Genomic DNA, 11,137 nt, shown 5'->3' with positions numbered 1-11,137 from the left:
GCTCGAGTGGGGGGGCCCCCCGGCGATACTCCGCGCCTGCGCACAGAACACTTCCCATGCGCACAGAACACCCTGCATGCGCACAGAAGACCGCTCGAGTAGGGGGGTCGCCAGGCGATACTCCGTGCATACGCACGCACACCGTCCATGCGTACAGACCACCGCGGGCAGTCTCAATTTGACGAGATACGATAATTGCGAAAATTCTTAACCTAATAAATAATTCCCTCTTAAAAAAAACAGTGCAATCACGTAAAATCCAATAGTCAGTGAAAAATAATTGATTGAAGAGAATTTACCGTGTGGATTTTGGTCTTGACCATCAAAAACACTTCGATTGGATCTCTGATCATCAGTGTATTCCGCATCTCATCAGAAATCTCAATTTCAATCAGCAAATTAATCATTACAAATAATGAAAAAACGACAGTTTGGATCGTCACAGACTCCTGCGAAAAAGGGAAAATTCAAGTGAGTACCAGTGAATTTATTGACAAGTATTCCTCTTTTAAATCTCCTGCACCTTGAAAATCTATTGTGTTGATCAGAGGACTTGCAACTGAAAGATATTAATGTTTCAACCACTGCATCATGCAGATGCCACAACTTTTAATTCCACAATGTCAGCAATAGACAAAAGAATGAGTGGACAATCCCCTGGAGTTTGTCTCTTTTAACCTCCAGAAGACCTCATGACTACATTCATTCTTAAAAAATAATGACTATGAAATTGAAACAGAAATGGCAGAATTGATATTTTTACCAAAAAATTTGGGACTTCTAGAAACGACGAGGATGACGAGGATTTACCTGGTTCCTTCGAGGCCGAACTGGCCACCATGATGGACGATGATTTTGGAGACATCTCCCAGATCATCACTGATGAACAGGTCAGATGATTGTCTTTGAAATCAATATGTAATGCCGGTGATCTCTCGTTACTTGAACATATTAAAATTTTTTCAGGATCTTTATGAATATTTTCTCGAATTCTAGCCCTCCACTAGTCACTTTGTCCCTAGAAAACGACAACGAGTGAGTTTACCACTTCTGAGTGATAATTCATGCTCATCACGTGTCCTCATAATTTGCTTTTCGCATCATATTTATTTTTATGTATTGTCATTTTTTTATGGCTCTAGTAATTCATTAGTACACTCCGAAGGAAAAAATTGGTTGCACTAACAATGGGAATAAAAAAAAAATGCTTGGAAGTAGTTTTTTTTTTGCTCATTTCTTCTCATTACTTTGCAGAAAATAATTTTTTTTTCCAAAAAATTCACAATCAATCCAGGCTCCCGGGGTAAAAAAAATAATGAATCATTTCAAATAAAGGGCCCAGAGCAGGAGAACGCGACATCAAAATGGTCTCGTCCACCGCCACCGGAGTTCAATCCCGCGAAGGATACTCTATCATTCCAACAAATCGAGGTAGACCATTACACGGGTAAGGCAATGGTCGGAATGCCAGGTAGCAAGGCCGGTCCAGTCCCCATAATGCGAATGTTTGGAGTAACGATGGAGGGCAATTCAGTGTGCTGTCACGTCCACGGTTTCTGTCCCTACCTCTTCGTCTCGGCACCCCCCAACTTCACCAATAATCACTGCAAGCCCTTCAAAGAGGCCCTCGACAACGCAATAAAAAAGGATATGCGATCGAACCCCGAGAATATCATCGACACTGTTCTAGCAGTTGAAATAGTTTACAAACAAAATATGTATGGATACAGCGGTGAGGAGAAGATCCCCTTCTTGAAAATAACAGTTGCCCTTCCACGTCTCGTCGCTGCCTGCAAAAGACTCCTTGAGAAAGAGGTGATTTACTCAGCATTTCACCACGACTACAGAGCATTCGAAAGCAACATCGACATTGACATAAGATTCATGGTAGACACATCAGTGGTCGGCTGCTCTTGGATAGAACTTCCCTCTGGCACTTGGAAAATCAGGGGAAAATTCAATCACAACATGCCAGTCACATCGAGATGTCAGTTGGAGGTTGACGTCGCCTGGGATGCCTTTGTCTCCCATCCACCAGAGGGTGAGTGGTCCAAAGTCGCACCTTTCAGAATTCTCAGCTTTGACATCGAGTGTGCAGGGAGAAAAGGCATCTTCCCTGAACCCAATCACGATCCTGTCATCCAGATTGCCAGCATGGTGATCAGACAGGGCGATCACGAGCCCTTCCTCAGGAATATCTTCACTCTCGACACTTGTGCTCCTATTTTAGGCTGTCAGGTACTGAGCTTCGGCACCGAGAAACTTATGCTTGAGAAGTGGGGGGACTTTGTGAGACAACTCGATCCTGACATATTCACCGGGTACAACATTAATAATTTCGATTTTCCCTATTTGATAAATCGTGCTCAACATCTGGCAGTGAAGAATTTTTCATTTTTGGGGAGAATCAAGGATATAAAGAGTGTCATCAAGGATCAGATGTTGCAGAGCAAGCAGATGGGGAGAAGAGAGAATAAATATGTGAATTTTGAGGGAAGAGTTCCGTTCGATCTGCTGCTAGTTCTCGTGCGAGATTACAAGCTTCGATCTTACTCTTTGAATGCCGTGAGTTATCACTTTCTTCAGGAGCAGAAGGAGGACGTCCACCACAGTATAATATCGGACCTGCAGGCAGGTGACTCTCAAACTCGTCGACGACTCGCTGTTTATTGCTTGAAAGATGCTTATCTGCCTCTGAGACTGCTAGATAAACTCATGTGCATCATCATCTACATGGAGATGGCTAGGGTCACTGGTGTCACTCTCGCCAGTCTCCTCACACGTGGCCAACAGATCAAAGTTGTCTCCCAGTTGCTGAGACATGCCAGGGAACGCGATTATCTCATGCCAGTGCACCAGGGACAGAGCTCAGAAGAGCAGTACGACGGTGGAACTGTCCTCGAACCGAAGAGAGGGTTCTACAATGATCCAATAGCCACTCTCGATTTTAGCTCTCTTTACCCCAGCATCATCATGGCTCACAATATCTGTTACACTACTTTGCTGACCATCCAGACGAAGAATAAATACAATCTCAGTGATGAAATGGTAACGAAGACACCCTCCAACTCTCTGTTTGCCAAGGAAACAGTTCGAAAGGGAATTCTACCTGAAATTCTAGAGAATCTATTGAGTGCCAGGAAAAAAGCCAAGGCTGAGCTCAAGAACGAGACTGATCCACTCAAACAGAAGGTACTTGATGGTCGACAATATGCTCTCAAGGTCTCTGCCAACTCGGTTTATGGATTTACTGGGGCTCAAGTGGGGAAGCTTCCTTGTTTGGAAATATCAGCCTCGGTCACAGCTTTTGGGAGAACGATGATCGAGAAGACAAAGCAGGAGGTTGAGGAGAGATTTTGCATTAAAAATGGATACAAACACGATGCCAATGTTATCTATGGTGACACTGACTCCGTGATGGTGAAATTTGGGGTGAAAGAGATTGTGGAAGCTATGGAATTGGGGAAGGAAGCTGCTGAGTATGTCTCAGCTAAATTCGTCAAACCAATTAAGCTCGAGTTTGAAAAAGTTTATTTCCCTTACTTGTTGATTAATAAGAAGAGATACGCTGGGCTATACTTCACAAAGCCTGACAAATACGATAAGATGGATTGTAAAGGATTGGAGACAGTGAGAAGAGACAACTGTCCTCTCGTCGCCAACATGATGAACACTTGTCTGCAGAAGTTGCTGATAGAGAGAAATCCTGATGAGGCATTGGACTACGCGAAACAGATGATCAGTGATTTACTCTGCAACAGAATTGATATCTCCCAATTAGTTGTGACGAAAGAGCTGACGAAGACTGATTACGCTGCCAAACAGGCTCACGTGGAGTTGGCGGCAAAAATGAAGAAGAGGGATGCTGGAACAGCCCCTAAACTGGGAGATCGTGTTCCTTATGTCTTCACGAGTTCAGCTAAGGGAACACCTGCTTACATGAAGGCTGAGGATCCTATTTACGTGTTGGAGAACAGCATTCCTATTGACACTAATTATTACTTGGAGAATCAGTTGGCAAAACCTTTGATTCGTATCTTCGAGCCTATCCTCGGGGACAAGGCTGAATCACTTCTTCTCAAGGGTGAGCACACTAGGACCAAAGCTGTTGTTACCTCCAGAGTTGGGGCACTTGCTGCATTCACCAGGAAAAAGGAGACGTGCATCGGTTGCAAATCAGTTTTACCTCCTGAGAGAGAGAAAATGGCACTCTGCAAATACTGTGAGTCCAAAGAAATTGATTATTATCAGACTGAGTTGTACGCTGGGAGAAAACTTGAGGAGAAATTCTGCAGACTGTGGACGGAGTGTCAGAGATGCCAGGGGAGTCTTCACCAAGAGGTACTCTGTACCAGTCGTGATTGTCCCATTTTTTACATGAGGAAAAAAGTGCAGATGGAATTGGATACACAGATGAAGAGGATTGATCGATTTGGACTCACTGATTGGTAACAGGTGAGAATTTTTTTCTCTGTCTTCAGTAATTTTATTATTGACTGAATCGTCGATCGCTCAATCATTGGTACAGGACAAAAACGAGAGAAAAAAACTGATTATTGTTCTTTAATTGAATTTCCTTTTTGGTCTGTTACAGCAGGCCCGATTTTTCTTATCTGTTTTTTTTTATTTTTCTTTTTTTATGGGAATGGATTATCAAAAATCTACCCAGTATGTCAATTTAATTCACGAAGATTAGTAGGAATTATATTATCGAGTTTATCTAATCCACATTTGGCATTCAGTATCACCCACACATTCAATAATAATTCGATAGAAAAAAATAGACACATAATTAAGAAAGTAATTATAATGAGAATAAAAGTTCTGAGATTGAGAGGAGGTGGAGACGAATCCTAAAGATGTTGGGAGAGAATTTAATTGCATAAGGAATTATTGGATTCATCTTGTAACTCGACTCAACTTCAGAATTACGTGGAGAACGAAAAATATTGTCTATTGATTTAACTTCCAGTGGGTAACGTTACCCCAAAACCTATCGCATTCACTCACAAAGCCATCACTAATCACGAATCATTCAATGAACCATTCAATCATCAATAAATAACTGAATCCCACGCACAATGTGTTTTTTCCATCGATGATGCAAGATTACAAAAATTTCCCTTTCATCGTTTAAATAATTGATTATTTCTTTATTCATATCGAATCATTTTCTGCTTTGCAGTGCATTCGCCAGCCAATCCATTGCCTGATCGAGCCCCTCTCCCTTTTTCGCTGATGTCTTAAAGATCTGGAATGTTCTGTTCTTCAGAGCATCTAGACCAAGTGCCTGGTGAACTTCAGCCACACTTAAACAGCCTGGCATGTCTTGTTTGTTGGCCAAAACCACTAGGATTGCGCCCTGGAGTTCATCCTCCTGGAGATATTTTAAGGGAAATTGATTATCGTTAATTAATTCTTTTATCGTTCGACATTAAGTGAATTGAATGTCAAGAGGAGAGTGTTCTTGGGCGTCTCTTGTCATTTTGCAACTGAATTAATGTTTGAATCTGTATTTTTCGATGAAGCAATTTTTTTCTAGAAAAACAACCAACGAAATTAATACTTTCTCACCCTGAGCATATAGAGTAACTCATCCTTGGAAATTCCTATTCTGTCCCTGTCTGCTGAGTCCACAACGTAAATAATTGCATCTGTATTGGAATAGTAGCATCTCCAGTAAGGTCTGTGCATAAAAAATCCAGTCCATAGAAAAATTCAAAATACAAAACCATTTCTCCCTGGACCCTCCATAAAATTCCATACCTAATGCTCGTCTGCCCTCCCAAATCCCAGACCTGGAACTTGAGATTTTTATACGTAACTTGCTCGACATTAAACCCAATCGTTGGTATCGTCGTAACAACCTCCCCAACCTGGAGTCTGAAACAAAATCCAGCAGTTAAAAATATGGAAAATTCTGCAACAATCTGCTCATATCACTGTTCAAACAAAATCAGTAAAAGATAAAATAGTGGACCTGTATAGAATCGTCGTCTTGCCAGCACCATCCAGTCCAAGGATAAGAATCCTCATCTCCCTGCTACCGAGGAGATTACGAAAATAACTCAGCAATCCACCTGCCCCAAAAAAAATTAAGAAAGCTAATTAACAACCCCTTAAATTATCCCAAAACCGATTGCCGAAGTGAATCAACAAATAATTCCAATGATACGAAATAGTGACATCATTCACCCCGACTGACACATGTACACAACTCACCCATTTTATCAATGAATCTATCACGAAATCATATAAACAATTTTAATATCCCAACCAGCTCTCTATTCTGACGATTAAAATATCCTTGAAACACCGGGGTTGCTCACACCCCACAGTAAAATTGTATATAATCACACTTGTTCACGAGTTAATCACCGCAGCTGGCCGGACTCGTACACCTTCTGAAGTTTGACGTGTTGAACACACACCAACATTCAGAAAGTTCAACAAATTCGCTAGGGACATTTTTCGTTAATAGCTGATGAGACAAATTTCTTCTTTACCATTCGAAACAGTAACAAACAGGTTAAGTCCCCTCCACAATCGACCAGCCAAATAATCCCTCCTGATTCGTCCAGAATAACCGCGCATTTTCCCCCACCAACTTCTCTAGAACCCCTCCCATTCAAATATGTCGATTGCCATTGGCCGATTCTCATTTTCTCACCTTCAATTGGACGAATTTCAAGTCGAATGCGGAATAATAACGAACGAATCTACCTACCGACAGCTGTTGGACAGTTTGTGGAATACGTTGTTGTTTGAAATAAATCCAAACGGACAGTGTAGCCTGGTAAGTGGGGGCTTGGAGGATTTTTTCCGGGTGTCCTGGTCCTGAAAAATTTACATCGAAAAAAAATTTCTTTCCTGGGTTTTACCTAGCCATCGTGATGTACATTAGTTGAAAGTAATCTGATAAGTCTGAGTTTTCTCGTGCTTCGAGGACTGATCACTCAGGTTGGAAAGGACCAGGAAGGACGTGCCGAGAAGACCAGCAACGACGAGAAATATTTGGGGATACGTGAGGAAGCCGAGATAACGAGGTTTTTTTTTGAGAGAGTAATGGCTACGATCAGGGTACACGAGGATCAGGAGAATCGTACTGGCGATGCTAGGAGAGGAAAGGAGAATGCTGTACTCAGGGAACATCAGGGTTTAGGTGGTTTAGGACAGCAAAAACGTGCGGTCCTTGGCGTCCTGCATAACAACTGCCCCAGAACCAAGCCAGTGAGTCTCAATCCTATTTTCACGCTTTCATTTTTCATGAGCTATCGGCTCAATATCTACAGCTTAAATATCGTACAGACACTTTCCGTTATTTACTCCAGTTTATCGTTGAAGGTCTTCATACGCCTCTTTTGGGCATTTTATTAAAATGCTCGACACGGCATGTGTAAATTCACTGTTTACTCCAGGTATTTACATCCTTGAATGACCTTTATCTTATCTACGGTTAAAACAGCAAATTTGGGCATTCTTGTCTCTTCGATAAATACGGGAAGTGAACATTTTTTTTTTAAGGGGATTCTGGAATAATTAGGCGCACGTCGATTTTAGGTTTTGATAAATATTTCGGGATGACCCAGCAGAATTTTGACCTCCGGTTTTATTGCACTCTGCACAGGGACTCCGGAGGGAAATGAAACTATCTCTCTCAGATTCGAGGCAATCGCCGCATTTCCCTCCATTACTTCTATTGCATTTCATAACAATTTTTTTTATAACTAATTTGGTCAATTCTATTGGATTAAAACTGTTGAATTTTTTAAAAGGAAATCAACAACAAGGAAGATAAGTTCTCAAAATCGAAAACGACATTTATTCCACCCCCTTACGACAGCTTCAAAATATACGATGGAAAAAAGGACGAGGGCGCTTTCAAGATCTACGAGGACAAACTTGAGGAAGAAACCCAGGTTGTACTCCGAGAGACTCGAGAAACACGTGAGATTCACGTTAAAAAAACGACAGAGGTGACGATTAACTCGATTCGTGAGCAGAAGAGCGAGTTGACGTCGGTGAGCATTGTGCCACCATTCAGACCAGTCCTGGGAGAAATCGGAAATGAAAGAAAGAAGGAAGACATACCATTGTTCCACCGAGCGAGCCCCCTGTCTCTCGAGAAGTCCCTTTCCCTGACTGATTCCGGGAAAAAGGGTCTGAGGGCAAAGAGAGAGGCAACTAAGGTATCCAAGAGTAATTTTTATGATGTAGATGAGTACAGGGCCGACATTTACAATTACCTGCGGATTGCTGAGACACAACACAGGCCAAAACCTGGGTACATGAAAAAGCAACCAGACATCACTTACTCGATGCGAGCTATTCTCGTTGACTGGTTAGTGGAAGTAGCTGAAGAATACAGATTACACTCGGAAACTCTTTACCTGGCTGTCTCCTACATAGACAGATTTTTATCGTACATGAGTGTGGTGAGAGCTAAACTCCAGTTGGTAGGTACAGCAGCAATATTTATTGCAGCTAAATACGAGGAAATATACCCTCCAGACGTCGGTGAATTTGTCTACATAACCGACGACACGTACACGAAAAAGCAGGTATTGAGAATGGAGCATCTCATCCTCAGGGTTTTGTCATTCGATCTGACAGTGCCGACGCCACTGGCTTTTCTCAGGGATTACTGCATCAGTAATAATCTGAGTGATAAGATTCAATTTTTGGCAATGTACTTGTGTGAATTATCGATGCTTGAGGCAGATCCTTATCTTCAGTATTTACCCAGTCATTTGGCAGCATCTGCCATAGCTGTTGCACGTCACACACTTCAGGAGGAGACGTGGCCGCACGAGCTTGAATTGTCCACGGGCTACACCTTTCACGAACTCAAGGGATGCATTGGACATTTGAGTAAAACATTCAACGCAGCTGCCAACATTCCGCAACAGGCTATTCAAGAAAAGTACAAAACTAGCAAATATGGACATGTGGCTCTACTCCTTCCTCGCAGTACGGACGTACTTGCCTGTGATGATGACTCTGAGAGTGCATGAATTATCATTACCTCGTGGAAGTGATGATTGGGTCATTAACGAACCTCCCTGTCAGCATGGATTGGTCCTCAGGAGGGGATTGTAGGGCAAGACTGATGAGCAACTGTTCGAGGGAAAAGCCTAGAGAACACAAATTCTTATGGGAAACATTGTGTGCAGACTTTTTGGAAAATAGTCATGAGTGATTTGAGTGATAACGTATTAATCACTCAATTTTTTTTTTTTGAATTTTGGTAGGATTTATTAATTTTCTTTTCTATTGAAAATTTTGCACTTTGGAGTAAACCAAAAAATATTGTAGGAAAAAATCGGGAGTTTTCGTTTGGCACGAAATGTAGGAAATGGAACGCAAGTTGCCTAGAATTTGTTAGTACTTTTTATCATAGTTATAAATAATCATTTTTTATGCAATGATATAAAAAGAGAGTAATCCTCTTTTTAGGGGAAAAAAATACTCGATTTTTGCATGAATGAGGATACGAATGTGAGAGATTGGGAATTAGTTGCTTTTCATACTTGTGAGAGAAAATGAGAAAATTGGAAAAAAAATTGGAACACTTGCCAGTGGTAGGAATGAAATTATTCATGCTTGAATTTTATTGAGGAAAGTTTTCTACTATAACTTATTACAGGAAATACAGGAGGATTTTTTTTTTTACATTTTAAGAGACACACACATGAGAATGTGATAGATGAAATTTTTTTAGATCTGTAAGAAGAAAGGGAGTTTAGTTGGTCTGATTTCGTTTAATATCGAGAAAGCGCATTTTCCAGGGCACTATTTATTCATTTTAAAAATGTATGAAACTCTACTCGCAACTTGATTCATATATAACGCTGGCAACGTTGCATGGTGTCCTCATTTTCATAAGATAAAATTGATCGCATTTTTTTTGGAAATGTTGGAAAATGAGGAGCAATCAGTATAGAATAATTAGGAAACTATTTTTGTAAGGAATGATATCAAATTTGCGTAATTAAAATTGTACTCGGAATGCTCTACGGATATGTGAGTGAGCTTGAATGTCCTGTAAATCCAATGGAACAATCAAACAATTTCAAGATTTGTGAATAAATGGATGTATGAAAATTACGTACTCATGCTTTATTCGTTTTCATCAGTGATTTTTTTTTCGGTATTAATTAATTGAGCAATGGTAAGGTAGAATCTCTTCACTATTGAAAGAGTGAAGCAAAGAGGATTGTCTAAAGTAGAGGCTCAGTTCTGGGGGTTTGAGTGACCTCAGCGGCATCGTAGTACTGCACCCCAAGAGAGGGAGGGCGCAACACGCAATGCTGGGGTGTTTTTTTTTTTATTAACCAAGTTTTTATTGCAGTGCTGGGGTGTCCATCAAGTCGACGGGGCGAATTTTATTTTCTGCTGTACGAAGGCTTTTTGTTTTTCATTTGTTTAACTGAAATTTAGCCGACTGTAGCACGTATGGAAGGGGGGAACCACATCTTGTGGAATTTCAATGGAAAAAATTATTCAATATGTTGAAGATATACCACTAATGAGTTTATATTTTTAAATGACCGCGTTGTCTTAGTGGTAACGTGCAGTCTCGTGGTTTTTTTTTCGTGCCACACGGGGTGAATTTTTCCCCACGCCCCACGCTCAAGCGAAATACCGTCTCATCGATTCCTATCCAGCTAACCAAAGATAACTCCCACACCTTTAGCCCGCAGCCGGCACATAATGATGATGAACGAGATGTCCTCAACAAACCACCTTCGTCACCACTCCATGTTACACTAAAGCTATGTTTTTTACAAGGAGTTAATTTAAAGCTTATAATTACTGTAATACTAAGGATTAAAATAAAGAAACTCTAAAAAAAAAAAAAAAAAGTGGTAACGTGCTCGACTGGCACGCCAGCGGCCCGAGTTCAATCCCCCGGCATCATTCATTTCTTTTTTTCAAAATAATTCCAATTTTTTTTTTGTTAATGGCAAATCAATCGAAATATCGTTTAAAAACCGAATATTTGAAAATCGAGAAGATATCCTGTAAAATTGAAAAATTAGCAATTTTTTAAAACGATACTGTTGCAAAATATATACTCCTAATGAAATTTTAACATTATAATAGTGCGTTATCCTAGTGGTAACGTGCTCGGCTA

The 11,137-nt window shown here is 40.8% G+C and overlaps 3 protein-coding genes across 4 annotated transcripts; 2 read left to right on the top strand and 1 right to left on the bottom strand.

Moving 5' to 3' along the window:
* The first annotated feature begins 116 nt into the window (after window positions 1–116).
* Window positions 117–5,271, top strand: DNApol-delta (DNA polymerase delta). 2 transcript variants are annotated; one of them, XM_011314605.1, is made up of 5 exons: window positions 117–471; window positions 785–890; window positions 997–1,035; window positions 1,336–4,455; window positions 5,186–5,271. In XM_011314605.1, the coding sequence occupies exons 1-4, from the start codon at window positions 416–418 to the stop codon at window positions 4,450–4,452; spliced, it is 3,318 nt and encodes a 1,105-aa protein (XP_011312907.1). In that variant the 5' UTR covers window positions 117–415; the 3' UTR covers window positions 4,453–4,455; window positions 5,186–5,271. The 2 variants fall into 2 exon arrangements, with proteins under 2 accessions (XP_011312907.1, XP_011312909.1); XM_011314607.1 differs by lacking the exon at window positions 997–1,035.
* Arl1 (ADP ribosylation factor-like 1) lies at window positions 4,548–6,410 on the bottom strand. The gene is made up of 5 exons (XM_011314608.1): window positions 6,223–6,410; window positions 5,981–6,080; window positions 5,767–5,883; window positions 5,575–5,686; window positions 4,548–5,377 (listed from the first exon to the last, which is right to left on the bottom strand). The coding sequence occupies exons 1-5, from the start codon at window positions 6,224–6,226 to the stop codon at window positions 5,168–5,170; spliced, it is 543 nt and encodes a 180-aa protein (XP_011312910.1). The 5' UTR covers window positions 6,227–6,410; the 3' UTR covers window positions 4,548–5,167.
* Window positions 6,411–6,724: 314 nt separating this feature from the next.
* LOC105272454 (cyclin-A2) lies at window positions 6,725–10,107 on the top strand. Its single transcript, XM_011314604.1, has 2 exons — window positions 6,725–7,230; window positions 7,776–10,107. Exons 1-2 carry the CDS (start codon window positions 7,066–7,068, stop codon window positions 9,012–9,014), a joined length of 1,404 nt encoding a protein of 467 aa, XP_011312906.1. The 5' UTR covers window positions 6,725–7,065; the 3' UTR covers window positions 9,015–10,107.
* Window positions 10,108–11,137: the final 1,030 nt, after the last annotated feature.

This window comes from Fopius arisanus, unplaced genomic scaffold, assembly GCF_000806365.1.
Source record: "Fopius arisanus strain USDA-PBARC FA_bdor unplaced genomic scaffold, ASM80636v1 scaffold00180, whole genome shotgun sequence".
NCBI classification, from domain to species: domain Eukaryota; kingdom Metazoa; phylum Arthropoda; class Insecta; order Hymenoptera; family Braconidae; genus Fopius; species Fopius arisanus.
Note: the sequence above shows the minus strand (reverse complement) of the source record. Positions and strands in the feature narration are given on the sequence as shown.